Source organism: Pseudoliparis swirei, chromosome 7 (genome assembly GCF_029220125.1).
Source record: "Pseudoliparis swirei isolate HS2019 ecotype Mariana Trench chromosome 7, NWPU_hadal_v1, whole genome shotgun sequence".
Lineage (NCBI taxonomy): Eukaryota > Metazoa > Chordata > Actinopteri > Perciformes > Liparidae > Pseudoliparis > Pseudoliparis swirei.
The window spans coordinates 5,422,161-5,439,836 of NC_079394.1; the positions used below are offsets into that span (position 1 = coordinate 5,422,161).

The 17,676-nt window shown below is 43.2% G+C and overlaps 1 protein-coding gene across 4 annotated transcripts; it reads right to left on the reverse strand.

Annotated features, from left to right (window-relative positions):
- Positions 1-2,747: 2,747 nt before the first annotated feature.
- Positions 2,748-14,885, reverse strand: dbnlb (drebrin-like b). 4 transcript variants are annotated; one of them, XM_056419564.1, is made up of 15 exons: positions 14,742-14,884; positions 8,973-9,028; positions 8,635-8,747; positions 8,474-8,548; positions 8,132-8,281; positions 7,416-7,493; positions 6,817-6,968; positions 6,658-6,709; positions 6,358-6,432; positions 5,943-6,066; positions 5,492-5,608; positions 5,077-5,151; positions 4,818-4,876; positions 4,287-4,386; positions 2,748-3,972 (listed from the first exon to the last, which is right to left on the reverse strand). In XM_056419564.1, exons 1-15 carry the CDS (start codon positions 14,822-14,824, stop codon positions 3,836-3,838), a joined length of 1,446 nt encoding a protein of 481 aa, XP_056275539.1. In that variant the 5' UTR covers positions 14,825-14,884; the 3' UTR covers positions 2,748-3,835. The 4 variants fall into 4 exon arrangements, with proteins under 4 accessions (XP_056275539.1, XP_056275540.1, XP_056275542.1 ...); XM_056419565.1 differs by lacking the exon at positions 6,358-6,432 and having other exon boundaries at positions 14,742-14,885; XM_056419567.1 differs by lacking the exon at positions 5,492-5,608 and having other exon boundaries at positions 14,742-14,885.
- Positions 14,886-17,676: the final 2,791 nt, after the last annotated feature.

A 17,676-nucleotide genomic window follows, 5' to 3' on the forward strand; every position in this document is an offset into this window, starting at 1 on the left:
AAACGGATGCTATGCTAACGAAGTAGTTCATTACTTATTTCCGTTAGCGTCTTATGCTTCCAATGTTGTTCGCGGCACGTGAAACTGTAATGTCATTACTGTGTTTTCTTTATTATTTAAAAAATATATCAACGACGAGACAAATAATCATACATGTTTTTATGGACTTTATAGTAATTCAACAAAGTTTGTGATACAACGATTTACGCCTCGTCACCTTCAGTGTGCAGACCGGACTCAAGTCCACTAAAAATAGCTGAATTTAAGGAAGTGAAAGAAACATTCAAGTAATGCCCAAATGAAGGTTTAAGTGTGTGCATTTATAACATCTTCCAGACGTATATATCATTAAAACAATGTATTTTAGATTATTTATTTGTTTCTAAATGGAAGCCACTTAATAAGAATAATACATAACATTTCTATAGCGCTTTTCATAGTACTCAAAGACGCTTTACAACACATAATTTAAAAAATCCTAAAAGCTATGCATTAAAAATTACAATAAAAACAAACGATAAAAGCAAATAAGAACGTACAGAGCACTTACTGCTAATGTACATCATTATAATAATCATTATGATAATAATAAAACTGCTGCTGTGCAAACCTAAAAGCACCAAAATAGAAACATTTTGCATGTAAAAAAGGCTTTAAAGTAGAGACACACAAGCATATAGTTTGAGTCATTAAAGCATAAAGCTGAGTAAACGCAGACGCTCAAAGCTCCCATGTGGGAACATTAAAGTGTTGAGACTGGTAGCTCCAGAGAATAAAGACCTCACATTTTAAGGAAGAGGTGAGGTCCTACTTCTTTAAAATGGTTCCTACTGGCCATTGCCTAAAAGATATTGGCTAAAAATAAAAATGCCAGGACAATGCAGCAGAAGCAGCTTTTTCAAATAGAGACGAGCGGTAAAAAAAACAATCAGATATTTCTACTCCCCGAGTCAGAGGGAGTCAGAGTGTCAAGATGTTATGTTCCTTATGGTCATCAAGGTCAATTTACTTTCCTTTTCATTTCATGTTCGAGTAAAGAAGACAGTTGCTCTAGTATTTCTTTCACGTCACGTTAAAATATGATTGTGTTGTCAGCCCCACACTCAATAAATACAATTACATGAACTTGTGAAAAAACACTGATGAAGCTCCACACGATCCACATCTCTTCCCCATGTTTTGATCTATTTAAAAAGGGGCCGCCCTATTCCCCCATCTGTTGTGGATAGAGTATGACATTTCAAAATGATTAACATTTAAATGTCAAAATAACTAAATATCTACAAACATGTCCAAATCTCAAGAGGGATTTTTTTGGTGGTTTGATGACAAAAAACACATTTTCTCTTTTTGAGTTGCTCAGAAAAATGCACAAATGGAAGGAGCGTGATATTAAACGGTTCGTGTTCCCACACCTCCTGTATGAACACAAGATGTAGATATAACATAGAGGAATAAAACATTACATCTAGATTAAATATCAGATCCGCTGCAGACACGGTGAGACTTTGTGGGGCAAGACTATCTAATCTAATGCAGGAATAAAAAAATAAAAAAATGTGGTTATATTTGAACTACAAATAACACATTTATAGTTTGTCATACACGAGGGATCATAGGAAATGTATATTATTACCATTTAATTGTGACTGTTTTGCAGAACTGTTGTGATCAATTTGATCTCCTGAAGCCAAAAGAGAAACGATGAGAAAAAAATCAGTTATGAGACTGAGAGAAAAATCAGTTATGAGACAGAGAAAAATCAGTTATGAGAGAGAAAAATCAGTTATGAGCCTGAGAAAAGCCCCAACTATTCATTTCAGACTTCCACGGAGATAAACACGAGGTTGAAGGGTTATTTGTGTACAGATTGTAAAGCACTCCAAGACAAATTAGTAATTTGTGAAATTGGGCTATACAAATAAACTGAATTGAATTGAATTGAGATGAGGGCAGAATGATGTAAACGACAACGTGTGGACAAGATATTGTGAATTCAACACACGAGAGATTTCCTGTCTGAAGTGAGTCACTTTCCTGGGAACAATCTACAAACGTTGAAGCGGTACGTATGACTCCAGTCATGGTGAGAAACGGCCGTTAGCAGAATGAGATTGTTCCAGAATAAATGGGTCTAAAGACGCAGCGCTTGTTTTAGGGATAAGTACAAACTAACAGAAGTAGATCGGCAAACTTTAAAAGCAGAAGTGTAAGGCTTGAATAGTGAGAGTTAATATTGTATTCATTGAGTGATTCGAGAGGGAGAATAGAATGTGATTCGGGATATTTGGGAATTATTTAATGGACTAAGGGGGTCAAAATGCATGACATTTTACTGAATCACTCCTAAGGCACATTTCAGCTGCTTTGTTGAGTAATATATATAGCAGGAGAGTGATTTTCATAAAGGATCAAAGATGATCCATATATGGCAAATGTCTTGAGCACAGGGAACATTTTACGACACAGGTGTGGTCATTCAGCCTGACAAAGATATTAATAAAGGATTCAGACAACAAAAGAAAAGAATGATTTTCATGTGAATATGAAACCTGTGCATTACAGGTTAATTCCCCAGCTGTTGCCTCGTTCCAGGAAACTGATTGTAGAGTGTGTGTGTGTGTGTGTGTGTGTGAGTTCCTGATAGACCTCTGAAAATCCCTATAAATTAGCTATAATACTTCAAGCTTTTCTAAAACGCATGCTGCCTAGGATATGCTGAGCCTGAAAAGATGTGACAACATGGCTTTGGTTATTTATTTTATTATGAAGAATGTTTGTGCATTACAATAAACTCTGGGGAAACAAACAATGCAGGGGATACATGATACTCTTTCCTACTCATAATTCATATTTCCTTTTATAGTCTAATCTCAAAGCTTAAAAGAGCAATAATTTTGTTCTGTGATAAAAACTGAACATACACATTTTTTATTGACATTTTACTGCATTCACTTCCCGTCATTATGGCACCGTAACATCGCAAATTACTTATTAGAGATGTGTAATGCACTCAAATTCAACCTCAGACCAGCGAGATCCACACAAAGAAAAAAAAATGCTGACTTTGTTTTATTCTCTCTAGCTTTGTCCCTGAAAAGTTAAATATGTTGAAATAATCTGGTTCAGATGACGAAGGAATGAAAACAATAAAAAGTCAGTGGAAAAGGGAACTGAACGGTTTGATGCATTCCCCACTGAATTGACCCAAAGCACAGCAAACACAATCTGATTTGTTTTTTAAATATTCACTTTAACCACAGCGACATCAGTACTAAAACATGGTCTGAAAACCACACAGGATCAATCACAGAAAAAAAAAAAAGGAAAGTTCAGTCTGCCGGTAAAGAAAGGCAAAAACAAGGCAAAGGATTATACTGCAGCTGGTACCGCCATCTTTGATTTTTTTTCTTCTTCTTCCCTGAAACGTACGGGAGCATTTGCTACAAGTAACGACGAAATTATACCTGAAATAGAACTGAAGTCACTTAGTAAGGAATGTGAACTAGAAGTGCTGCTACTACTGAATTAAAGACTTGACAAAGGCTAGTTGTGTACGGCATCACATTTATAGGAAAAGAGATGTCATTAGGGGGGGGGGGGGGGGGAGCATTGGACTGTGTCCTCACAAATCCCTTAATTAAGCCATCCGTTGCTCACATCAACAATTTAATATAATTTCTTTCTTAAAGACGAGCGATTTCTAAAGCTTCTGGCCGATCCGTTTGTTGGTCCGTGGTGTGGAGCGACGTTTACTCCGTTTTAGCCGGATCAGCTCACTGGTGTGCGAGGACTGACCGTTGACTGCAGACGTCTTCTGGGGGTGGGGGGGTCGCTAGATGAGCTCCACGTAATTGGCTGGGAACATTCCAAAGTGGCCGTCTGGGCTGTAGCCCCGCCACCAGCCCTCGTCGATCATCTCGATGCCGGTGATGATGTTGTCGGGATCGAACGAGACCTCGGTTTCGTCAGCTGGAGGAGAAGAGCAGCGTCTCGTGAACGTCAGCCGACATCTTCCATAGAGATGCACTTAATGCAACTTTCTTGGTCAATTTATGACAACAAAAAGTCAGACTTGCACATTTTCTCTCTAAGAAAGTTGACAGCAGACACAACGATTTGTTCAATTTAAACATGAAGTGAAACATCTACAACAATGGAGCTGAATGGGAACATCCAAGCTATAACAGGCCGGTAAATTGCTCTTTAATATTAGTGACAGTTTTCAGATTAATTAAGAATTATTCAGTTTACGCTTACGTAAATTTTTTTTAACAAGAACTCACCAGCCTGGTAGTCGTACAAGGCTCTGGCACATATGCCTTTGCTTGGTGTCGCCTCTGGTGCCTCCTGAGCAGTCGCCTCATAAGAGTGACTCTCCTCTACCTGGGAATGGAATAAAGTAACGCAGAGTTTAGTTAAGCAAGAGTTGATGACAGGAAGTAGTATCATCACAACGGCAGACCTTAGTGAGCTCTTACTTTTATAGAACGGTCATCAAGTATGGCATTCCAATTGAAGTACTTTGTTGTATTAATAAATAAAGATCAAATAAAATAGGCTTGTGGGCACACACAGAAGTCGTTGCTATGGATACACAAACAGCGAGCATATTTTGCTTGACAGCTGCTTTTGTTGGAGGCGTGTTGCTCGGATGTTGCTCCACTTTCTCTCGTCCCTGAGCTTCGGTTGCCAACAGCTCTGGAGAGGTTTCACACTTTTGGACACAGTCTCGAACACGTCTCAACCCGCATCAGTTAGTTTCCTTACCGCGGTGCTGCGGAGGAATGTCATGCTCAAGGTAAGTAAACAGTCACCTGAGGAGGCTCTTCATAAGCCGTCTCTTGGACGGAGGCGGTGGCAGCCAGTGTCTTCTCTGAAAAGACAGATTGCCATCAGTATGTGGCGTCTGGGCCGCCTGCCCGCCAGCAGGTGGCAGCAGCGGCCACAGTTTGGCTGGAGGGAATAATATGTGCTTATAACAAATGACTAAACAATATATATGAGAAGCAGATGGGCGGGTTGGAAAGCCGATGCTTGAAACCAGAGGCTGGTGTCGTGTGAAATGGGTCCCACCTTCACATTGCTCCTGGGGGGCCGCATCCTGCTCATCATACTCACACCTGGACTGTCCATCATCCACATCAGGCTCTGATCGCCCAAAACACAAGCACAGACATGCATGTAGACGGGAGAACACATTCACAAGTCCACACAGGCTGGAAGCCGCCGCACCTCGCAGACACGTCGGCATGTTTCACTTGAGCAACAAGACAATAACATGAAAGTCTCTTAGGAAACATGAAGTGCATTGAATGGAAGCATGACTCACGATGCAATTTGTGATTATGGATTAAGAGGATGATCACACACAGAAACAACAATGACAAATGGATCTTTAAGTGAAGTATGGAACTGTCACCCAAGTTGTAGAATATGTATTTTGTATTTACTAATGTGTGTGTGTGTGTGTGCGTGCGGGAGCTCACACCTGTGGCTCGGACAGGAGAGGCGGAGCCTGCTGGCACAGGAGACGCTTGGCGCTGAGGTGAACTGGCTCGCTCACTCTCATACGCCGGCTTTGACAGAAAAGGGCTTTGCAGGCGCCCTGAGCAGAGACACACACGGAACCCTCAGATCACGCACAAAAACTGGACCGGAGAGAAAACATAGTGCAGACTGGTGGCACAGAAGCAGAGCAGACACCATGATGGAGACACTGCGTTAAGTAGGACTGTGAGGCAACTAGGCCGCCTGATGGGAAGTTAAAGCTCTGAAGAAAGAAGATGTCGGGAGACAATCTCCCCGAGAAAAAACACCAGTTTTTAACTCTCTGCTGGCGTAGCGTGAGGCCGAGAGAGCCTCGCAGTAATGCAGGAAGGGCTGTGACATTTTAAAGCAAACAGAGATCTATGAGAGGTCAGAGAGGGCAGTGCTGATACCTGGCTGGAGGACGTCGGGGGCAGCAGAGGAAACGTCAGAGTCGCTGGGAGTTATCCCCCTCTCTCGCTGCTTGAACATCTCTCTGGGGTTCATAGCGCGCTGAGAGATGAGAGAAGCCGCCTCCTAGGAAAACAAGGACAACAAAATACACGCAATAAGCATTGGACCGCCGCAGGTCATTCATAATGCAGTGAGAAGTGTTGGAGGGAAAAACCAGACGGATAGATGTTGCCCGAAAAATGGCCACAGAGAAAGTAGAGCTCATGCAGCTAAGAGTGGAAAACAGGCGTCAGGTTGGGCTTCAAATGGTCGACATTTGATTGGAAAAACAAAAGACGAATATTGCCATGACTTGGGCAATAAGGAGGAAAGTAGTTTGTCCAGAAGAGAGCACTTTCAGGACGGGGAACTCACATTGGCCTTTTCCACAGATTCACCTCTCTTGACTGCTTTCTTCCGGGGGGCCGGCTCCTCCTCCTGCTGCTCCTCCTGATAACGTCGATATCAATGTTGGCACGGCTGACATTAGCTGCCGTGGTGCCTTAACGGGATGTGTGCACGACCAACACTCTAACCATCAACATGATGCTAGATAAGTGGGTAACACTCGATGCGAAACGGAAATTTCACACCGATCCTCGTTCCAGCCTCTGACTCCTTCCGATCCGTCAGGTTACGTCACAGTTGAAAAGCATTTCCTCTTGTGAGACTCACCGAGCGTTTCTCCTGCTCTTTGGGCTCGGCGTCCTGCTTCTGCTGGTACTTCCTATTAAGAAAAAAAAAAAAACATTTAGAAGACGAGAAAAACATTTTTAAGCGGAGCCCTTTAACAGGTGATATTTCAGAACGGGCATTTCCTTCAGCTGCTCCTACTTCTGCTGGTCGATTTGAGAGGCTCTCTCCTTGTCCCGTTGGTCCCTCTGCACCGCCTCCTTGGCCTCTCTGTCCTTCGTCTCCTTATCCAGGTGCTGGCGCTCGTCGTCGGCCTTGCTCCGCTCCGCCAGGCGACGTTTCTCCTCTTCTTTCTAAAAGACGATCAGAGGTCAGCGATGGGTTTGGCATCTCGAAAAATATCACCGTCAGATTGATTTCGCAATAGTTGATGGTTAATAAAAGTGCGAGGCAATGAGCTCCACTTCCTGGGTGTATTTGTGACAGGTATGCTGATGAGCAAAAACTGCAGACAAAAGGACCAAGTTACAAGATTTATTTTGCTGACTTACGTTTGTGAAGGATAAAAACTGCCTGCCTTGGATTTTTATACAATCTTTTAAAAGAAATGGAAATGTGTCAAATGTTTCAAAACTGCAAACTCCTGCAATATTCGAGTTCTTGCTATTTAAATGAGTCAAGGACTCAAAGACATTTATATTTAACTTACATTAAAAAAATATTTTGTTTTTTTAAAGGTATTTTTTAGAGACTCAGAAATGAAGTAGAAGTCTGCAGCAGCTTAAAGTTCAGGAGCGTACCTCCGCTTGAGCCCAGAAGTTGTCTTTGTTGGTCTTTCTGATTTCAGACATGGCGTTGGTCTTTTGGTACACTGAACCCTACATGGAGAAAAGGACGACTTGATACCATTGTGTAGACATCTTGCATTATAAAATAAAAATACACAGCAGAATCCAACTAAGAGAATGGTTCGTTAGCAAATATTACATAAACCTAATCCATCAATTTTCTTTGTTCATCTTTATTTATTAACTGGATGAAAATGGTTTTCTTCTATTTTACTGATCTCACAATAAATATTCGGATATATATATATATATATAAACGCACACATATATATATATACATATATACACACACACACATATATATATACGTGTGTGTGTGTGTATATATATATATATACACACATACTAGCAAGTAGTTCTGATCTTTTGATAACTATCAGACATGAACCAACGGTTGCTATTTTTTTGCGAAGAAAGAATTTGTCGGTCAGCATTTTCCAGGTTTTCTCCGTTGGAGAGTCTGTTTGTTGAAACTTGTTTCCAGTGGCAGAGCTGTGTGTGTGTGTGTGTGTGTGTGTGTGTGTGAGTGTGATAGCTATAGCAAAGAAACAAACATTTCTAATGTCTCCATGTTTTGAGATTAAGGAGCCTAGTCCTCTGCTTATCTTTCTCGCATGAAACACAAGCGAACAGGAGGGCACACGGCAGAAACTGCATGCGCTGCATACCACGGGACCCTGAGGACCGCTGTCCTGGAAGCGGTTGGAAGCTTCTTTGTGGAAGTTGTAGTTGGCTCCAGAGGCTTTGGCCACCTTTTCTCTGATCACCTCGGGCTCCACGTCTTCATCTCCTCTGGCGTTTATTGTGACATGGGCCCCCTGCAACAGCATTAAATAAACATTCATTTTAATGCGTGCACAAAGAGAGAAACACAGACAGTTGTTATCTTGATTCATTACATGTGCCGTTTGCTGGACACTGACCCCCATGTCTCCTCTATGTTTAGTCTAGTATACATATAACCTCCTCTGTAAACAAACGTAAATGTAGACTTAAGTGTGCAATGTTACCCGAAGAAAGTTGGCCATGGAGCTGACATGATTTGCACATTGTCCTTTCCTGGAGTCCTTCACTCCTTCTCCAGTCTGAAACACAGAGTTACTCTTTAAGTTCAAGGAGGGACACTTCAAAGAGGACAAACAGATGGACAATAGTTAAGTGTAGCACAAACCCAGTTGATGAGGACATATTTAGGCAGGCCAGAATTTGGATCCTGGACCAGGCAGAAAGCATACATCATTTTTCCACTGTTTAACTCTTCAACCAACTCCTCCAGTCCTCCATCTGATACACAAACAGTGTGGAAAAATCAAATGGCTATTGTGGTTGGTTGTGCAACTGTCGACATTTTTCTACGGACAAATTATGGGGTGAGAAAACCGGGGCAAGCAATCCTTTTGTGCTGATTTTTTCAGGACTGAAATGTTGACAATGAAATTCCTGCACACATTTAAGAATATCCTGTTGCACTCCTAAAACCTTGATAACAATATCTACCCAGTTACTCACCTCCCTTTGCTGCCAGGCGGATGTCATTACTGTTTCCCTCGTAGGTAAACAAGGCCCTGTGAAAAACAAAGGATTAAGAATATTAAAATACCAGCTAAACCGATCACACCGAGACAGACAAGCGTTTGATCCAGCCTTTTAAACATTTTAATGAAACCTTGACCACAAGCCTTATGCCAACAGGATACATTTTACAGAAGTATAGTCGTGTAAATACAATACTGTTGTTGCCGTTGATTATCATATCGATTTTTCCAAGCAAAAATATCCTGGGTCTGTATCGACTTATTTGTTGTAAATTATTCAACTTAAATCGAAATTAATCTGGAGATGGATTGAAGAAGAAAATATTTCGCTGCAGCTCTAATTGTCTAGTGATCCATTATGATGGCAAATACTATTTCCTGAGATAGAACAAGCCTCAGTTCTACGACGTTTGGCCTCATCTCACTCTTCCGGTAAGCTCTGGTTGCCAGCTCAACAGCGAGCATGACTTCTTCTTCTCTCCCTCCCGCTCCCTCTTGCTCAGTGTGTCTCATGTATAGTTATCCCCCTGCCTCCCTTAATGATAACGATACATGCAACAAGTGTAGTTTATTTGCTAGGTTGGAGGCAGGTCTAAGTGGGTTAGATGCACGGCCCGCTATCGAAGCTCAGACAGCTATGCTAGTTAGCCCGCCTCTCCCGTAGTCGGCGCTGAGCTACAGTCAGCTGTTAGCTGTTCTCCGTGGTGCCCGATCAGCCGGGATCGTGGGTAACTGTTCCAGGAGTAGTAAGTCTACACAGAAGCCCGCTGTGCACCAACCACTTCACGTTTCCAACCAGTTTTCCCTGCTCAGCGACACACCCGCTGAGGAACACACCCTGGTTATCGGGAGCTCTATAGTCAGGAACGTGAAAACAGCGAAGCCGCGGACCAGAGTCGTGTGCCTCCCGGGGGCCAGAGCGGGCGACGTGGAGTCTTGTTTGAAGCTGCTGGCTAAGGATAAGCGGAGATACAGTCAGATTGTAATACACGCCGGTGGTAATGACGCCGAGCCCGCCGGTCGGAAATCACTAAAATTAATGTGGAATCGGTGTGTGCTTATGCCAAGACGTTGTCGGACACCGTCATTTTCTCTGGCCCTTCCCAAATTTGCAGACAGACGAATTGTATAGCCGAATGTCGCCTTTCAACCGCTGGCTGTCGAGGTGGTGCCCAGCGAATAATGTGGGCTACGAGACAACTGGAAGACTTTCTGGGGAAAACCTGATCTGATGAGGAGAGACGGCATTCATCCCACGCTGGACGGAGCGCCTCATTTCTGCGAATATGACCAAGTTGATCACCGGACTTAATCTATGACAACCCAGGGTTCAGATCAGGAACTGGGAGCAGAGTTGTAGTTTAACACCCTTCTCTGCTCTTCCATTCGAGCAGTTACCCACCCTTGACTCTAGAGTAGAGACTGTGTCTGTCCCACGGCCACTTCAATTAAATAAATCAAAAGTAAGCAGAAGAGGAGTCGTACACAATAACCTTATACAAGTTAACACCATTATTTCAGCAGTGCAACAAAATAGGTCTATTAAATGTGGTCTCCTAAATATTCGATCTCTGTCATCTAAAGCTGTGTTACTAAATGATTTAATATCAGATAATCACATTGATTTATGTTGCCTAACTGAAACCTGGCTGAGCCATGAAGAATATGTCTGCCTGAATGAATCGACTCCTCCAAGTCATATTAATACTCACATTCCTCGAGGCACCGGTCGAGGAGGTGGAGTAGCAGCCATCTTTGAATCGAGCCTATTAATTAATCCTCAACCAAAATTACACTACACCTCATTTGAAAGCCTTGTTCTTAGTCTTTCACATCCAACCTGGAAAACACTACAGCCAATTCGATTTGTGATTCTGTACCGCCACCAGGTCCATATTCAGAGTTTATATCTGAATTCTCAGAATTTATATCAAGTTTGGTTCTTAAAACCGATAAAGTTATTATTGTTGGAGATTTTAATATCCATGTGGATGTTGATAATGATTGCCTTAGTGCTGCATTCATCTCCTTGTTGGACTCGATTGGCTTCTGTCAGAGAGTACAGAAACCCACTCACAGCTTTGGCCACACGCTTGATCTTGTTCTTACTTATGGCGTTGACATTGAGCATTTGAACGCCTTCCCACAGAATCCTCTTCTGTCAGACCACAACCTCATAACTTTTGAATTTATACTACCGGAGTGTACTCCGTTAGTCAAAAGTTTCTACACCAGATGTCTAACTGACAGTGCTGTAGCTAAATTTAAAGAAGCGATTCCTTCTGTATTTGATTCGATACCACGTCTCAATATAACAGAGGACTCCTGGTCTAACTTTAGTCCGTCCCAGATTGATCATCTTGTTGACAGTGCCACAGGCTCCTTGAGAATGACACGGGACTCGATAGCCCCTCTGAAGAAGAAGACAGTGAGGAAGAGGAGGTTTGCTCCTGGTATAACCCTCAGACCCGCAAACTAAAGCAACGTCACGAAAGCTTGAACGCATATGGCGCTCAACTAATCTCAAGAATCCCGCTTAGTTTGGCGAGATAGTCTTAAAACATATAAGAAGGCCCTCCGTAATGCCAGAGCAGCCTATTACTCATCAATAATAGAAAAATAAAACAACCCCAGGTTTCTCTTCAGCACTGTAGCCAGGCTGACAGAGAGTCACAGCTCTGTGGAGCCGAGCATTCCTATAAACCTCAGTGGTAATGACTTTATGAACTTCTTTAATGAAAAGATTTTAACTATTAGGACAAGATTAATATTCTCTTGCCCATAACCAGTGCCAGTCTGTCCTCAAGTGGAATGGCCTTGGAAACCGCTGTATGCCCTGGTGTATATTTGGACGGCTTTTCTCCCATCAACCGTGACCAATTATTTTCAACGGTTTTTACTTCTAACCCGCCTACCTGTCTCTTGGACCCCATCCCGACGAGGCTGCTTAAAGACGCTTTTGCCTTTAATTGGCGGCTCTCTATTAGATATTATCAATGTGTCTCTGCTAACAGTCCACGTACCACACTCCTTCAAGATGGCTGTTATTAAACCTCTCCTGAAGAAGCCCACTCTGGATCCAGAGGTGTTGGCTAACTACAGACCGATCTCTAACCTCCCTTCCTCTCCAAGATCCTTGAGAAAGTGGTCGCAAATCAGTTGTGCGACTTTCTACATCATAATAGTTTATTTGAGAAATTTCAATCAGGATTTAGAAAACACCACAGCACCGAGACGGCACTGGTGAAAATTACAAATGACCTCTTAATGGCAGCAGATAAAGGACTCCTCTCTGTCCTGGTCTTGTTAGACCTTAGTGCTGCATTCGACACCATTGACCATGACATCCTGTTACAGAGACTGGAGCAGTCGATTGGCATTTCAGGCACGGCACTAATTTGGTTTAAATCCTACTTATCAGATCGATCTCAGTTTGTATTTGTAAACGATGACGCCGATAACCACCAACGTTAATCACGGAGTTCCACAAGGTTCCGTGCTTGGACCAATTTTATTTACCTTATACATGCTTCCTTTGGGCAATATTATCAGGAAACACTCCATAAACTTTCATTGTTATGCAGATGATACTCAACTATATCTATCGATAAAACCAGAGGAGAGCAACCAACTCTGTAAAATTCAAGCATGTCTTAAAGACATAAAACATGGATGACCTGCAACTTCTTGATGTTAAACTCAGACAAAACCAAGTAATTTTAATCGGCCCTGAGCACCTCAGAGATCAATTATCTGGTGATGTGGATTCTGTAGACGGCATTGCCCTGGCATCCAACACCACTGTAAAGAATCTTGGCGTTATCTTTGATCGACTTGTCCTTTAACTCCCACGTAAAGCAAATCTCAAGGACTGCATTCTTTCATCTACGTAATATTTCAAAATCAGGCACATCTTGTCTCAAAAGATGCAGAAAATTGGTTCACGCTGCTTACTTGAGACTGGATTACTGCAACTCCTTATTATCAGGCTGCTCTAATTAATCTCTTAGGTCCCTCCAGTTGATCCAGAATGCTGCAGCTCGTGTTCTCACTAAAACTAAGAAAAGAGATCACATCACTCCTGCACTAGCTGCTCTGCACTGGCTCCCAGTAAAATCAAGAATCACTTTTAAAATTCTTCTTAACCTACAAAGCCTTGATTGGTGATGCACCATCATATCTTAAGGAGCTTATAGTACCATATTGCCCCACTAGAGAGCTACGCTCACTAAATGCGGGACTACTTGTAGTTCCTAGAGTCTTAAAAGTAGAATGGGAGCCAGAGCCTTTAGTTATCAAGCTCCTCTTTATGGAACCAGCTTCCACCTTCAGTCCGGGAGGCAGACACAGTCACCTCGCTTAAGAGTAGACTTAAGACCTTCCTCTTGACAGAGTTTATAGTTAGGGCTGAATCAGGTTTGCCCTGGTCCAGCCCCTTGATATGCTGCTATAGGCTTATAGCTGCCGGGGACGTTTAGGATGCACTGAGTACCTATCTCCTTTTTTCTCTCCTTAAGGATGAATTTTCATCTCTCAATCACACGCTACTAACTCTGCTTTCTCCCGGAGTCCTTGACTTCACGTCTCATGGGGTCATCGGACCCTATGAGACGACATAGATCCTATCTGCCTGATGGATCGTCTGGGTCGTGGAATTCCTGCTCATGACTACGCCACTGTCCTGTTGAGACTCCGCCCACTCCTCCTCCCCACCGCCATCTGCCTGATGGATCGTGGAGGTCTCCATCGTGGAATATGCCTACTATGAACTATTCATACACTCTGTCATATTCATTGAATGTATTTTAACTCTAAATCTGTCCTTCTGTACACATTACATCTATTGCATCTGTCCATCCTGGAGAGGGATCCTCCTCTGTTGCTCTCCTCCAGGTTTCTTCCCTTTTTTTCCCCCTGAAGGGTTATTTGGGAGTTTTTCCTGATCCGATGTGAGGTTTTGGGGCAGGGATGTCTATGTGTACAGATTGTAAAGCACTCCGAGACAAATTTGTAATTTGTGAAATTGGGCTATACAAATAAACTGAATTGAATTGAATTGAATCTCAAACAGGAACGTACCTGCTTGTGTTGTCATGCATGCGATAGGTCTGTCATGATAATTAGTTTACACAAGGTTGGCCAAATCAAAGCCTGGAATTGAGGGAAGAGTCGCAAATATTGACAAGAGACACACGAGACTGAACACACACACACACACACACGCACACGCACAGTTAGCGCGAAGAGGAAGTTCCTGGATTTGACTTTCGCATGTTGGCCTTATTAACTTCTGATACCTTACCAGGAAGTGGGTGAGGTAGCCAGCAACAAACTCATCCAATGGCATGAGAAACAATCGTACAAACGTGCAAATGAACACACACGCTAGAAAATGTATTACGTGTTTATCTCTCTGGTTGGTCAGTGCACTTAGTTAGCTGGTTAACCACGTTACTAGCTGTTCAGTTAGCTCTCCTTCACACACGCCGCACCGACAATACATGGAAGAAAGCAAAACTCCCACGAAGCTGTCTCTCGCTGCCGCACCGCGACGGACCGCGTAACGAGGGCAGGGTCCGCTGTGCGGGACGAAGGGACGTGAAGTCCCAGGCGGAGTTCGTCCATCGCTCGGAGACCGTTAATTTAACGTGACTTGAGGCGTAATGCTCGACAACCCTGTAGCTAGCGGGAAGCCGCTCCCCGGAGCCCCTAAAGCCGCCGAGAAGAGCCCGCCGCTCCTTACCAGTTGGTGTTGGACTTCTCGTCGACCACCTCTTTGAACGCGGCTGTTAACGCGGGCCCATTTTTGCTGAGATTAACTGCCATCGTTATGCCGAGTACAGCTAGCCAGCTAGCTATCCGGGATGCGCCTTCCTATCCGGAGGAGTGGCGATGATGCTGACTTTCAGCTGTGCAGAACGGGTTCCTGTGTATTGTGGCGCGTGACACTCCGCGAGCGCGGAGTTAGTTTGCGTTTTTTATTTAACTATTTGCTCTGCATCTGTGCAGTACAATATCTGGATAAGTATTCAGTTGTGCATCGTTATCACTTTTGTAAAGCGAGAAAGAAGGAGATATCGGTCTGCTCAAATGTGTATCTGTCCGCCCCGCACAAACCTCGCTTGAGAGCTGACTAAACCAAGCGCACCCTAGAGCTGTGCGCATTATTACGGTGGCGGAACTTTGAAAGTGAAGAAACAAAACTAGGAAGCTACATGTGAATTGAGATATTGACTCACTTATTGCCTTAAACACAACTGCGCTCAAATAAAAATAGACTACTCAAAGAAGATGACATTTAATGTCACACATTTCTATATAAAACTAGACCATACTTTTGACAAAGTAAAAGAGTGTTGATCTGAATAACTAGTCATTAAATATTTGGTACATTGGATTGGATTAAATCTATTGTCATTGCACAGGTACACATGCAACGAAATGTATTCTCTTGTATTCTCTGCATTTAACCCATCCTTAGTTATTAAGGAGTGATGCGCACGGTAAGCAACTGGAGGTTCAGTGCTTTGCTCAAGGACACTTCGACTTGCAACTAATGGGGAGAACGGGGATCGAACCGGCAACCTTGGGGTTGCAGGAAGACCCCCCTCACCCCACTGAGCTACAGCCGCCCACATTAAGGTTCACTTAACTTAACTCCTTCCACCAAAAGCCATGGACTGACGGTGACACGTGGTTGAAAGCACGTGAAAAATAAAATCAAGTATAGGCTTTGAGTTTAGATTATTTTGTCAAATGAACACAGAGTTAAGAATTGATTTTCACACTGAAATGAATTTGTTATATTTGATTACATTTAAATGGTGTTGAATTTGGAGAAAACAAGTTGGTCATTTAATTCACTTGATTGAGTGCATTGGAATTGTCCCATTCAACTGTGTGTGGTCTCCTGAGTCGGTGGCTTGAATCAGCTTGTGTAAGATATCATCTCATCTTTAGTAACCTGACTCCTGAGGCACATGAGTGGCGTGTGCATGCCACCAGAGGCCTGTGAAACATTCATGAGCAGAAGGGACCGGAGCACAGTGCGCACTGAGCTGCCGTAACCATACCTGCAAACTCATGAGGGGTGAAAAAGATGACAACGAAGATCATTTAACAGAAGAACCAAAATTCAATCTTTCTAACCACAAACAAATCTTTATCCTTTCCAGCCTCCTAGATCACCACTGCAGGGTGGGGAAGGAGGAGATGTCCTCCTTCAAGGGTTCTCCTTCCACACTTCTACCGAGCCACTTTGTCGTCTCCTTTACAAACCAGATGGACGACATACGCTCCTCCTTCACTAATCCATCTTCTCTCACTACACTTCCATCAACTTCTTCTTCATCCCCCTCTCTTTCCTCTTTCAGCTCCCTGTCTACTCATCAGGTTCTTACCTTAGTAACCTACGGCGCCCTGACCACCTGACCTCTTGACCCTATCCCATCTCACATTCTCCAGGCTGTTGCTTCTGACCTTTTAACCTTTCTCACCCATCTTATCAACAGTTGCTTCTCAACCGGCCGTTTCCCTAACCCTCTGGTACACAAACACACACACAAACACAGATACATAGACAAACAGACACACACACACACACACATAGACAGACAGACAGACACACACACACGCACATACACAGATAGACACACGCACATACACAGATACACACAAAAACACAAACACTGGCTCAAAATGTGTAAAACCCAGCACTGAATCAAGGAAGAACATTTCAAAAACAGCTCAACACTTGTGCGCTGGCGTCCCGGACCGACACGCTGGTGGAGTGATGCTTGTGCGTGTTTGGTTGTGACAGTGATTAATATGTGATTAATAACACACAGCTGCCATTCAAGCTCTTCACGAGGTCATTACGACGACCGTCGGAGAGAAGCGGAGCAGGTGAGCCACACAGCGTGGCCCCAGGTGAGGGCTGTGGAGTGCAGAGCAGGGTTACAGTGCATGCCAGCGCCCCCATGTGGCAACGATACGCAACTACCTGTCCGACCTCCACAGTCAGACTTTGTATTCTTTAAAGTGTAAATGTGCCCTGAGGACACTTTGTCTCCAAAGCTCAACCTGAAACTTGACATCTGTTGCACCCCTGCTCTGTCGTTAGAAATATGTTTATTTGTTGTATTTATTGAGGATTAAACTCTTAAGTTAATTCATCCACGTATGAAGAAATATGTCATCTAATGCAACGCCCTGGAAGGGTTTTATATGTTTTTATGAGACATAGGTGCAAGCTGTGCTTCTGAGTAAGAGATGAAAAAAGATAAAAAGATAGAATCATGACTTATTCTTCAAAATAAGATGCTACACCCTAATAATTCAAAATAGAAAGACCAGTGAATGCATGTCTGGTGGCGTAGGAGGAGATCAGTCACTGCACGGTCATTGTTGCGTCGAGGGCTTTTAGAAGGTTGTGTGTCTGTACCTTGGTGTGTGCGTCTTGGTCTCTCCGGCCCACCACAGCTCTGACATTTGTGAGGGTGAGCCGGTACCAGCACTCCTCATCCCCTCCCAGAGCGTGGGCTTCATCCAGCAGAATCAAAGCCTGAGCAAAGTTCTGCTCCTCACAAGCCAGCACGGCCAGACTGAACTTTAAAACAAATTTCCATGACAAAATGTTTTGTGAAATCTCGGTGTATACATGAAAAAGTGAGAACATT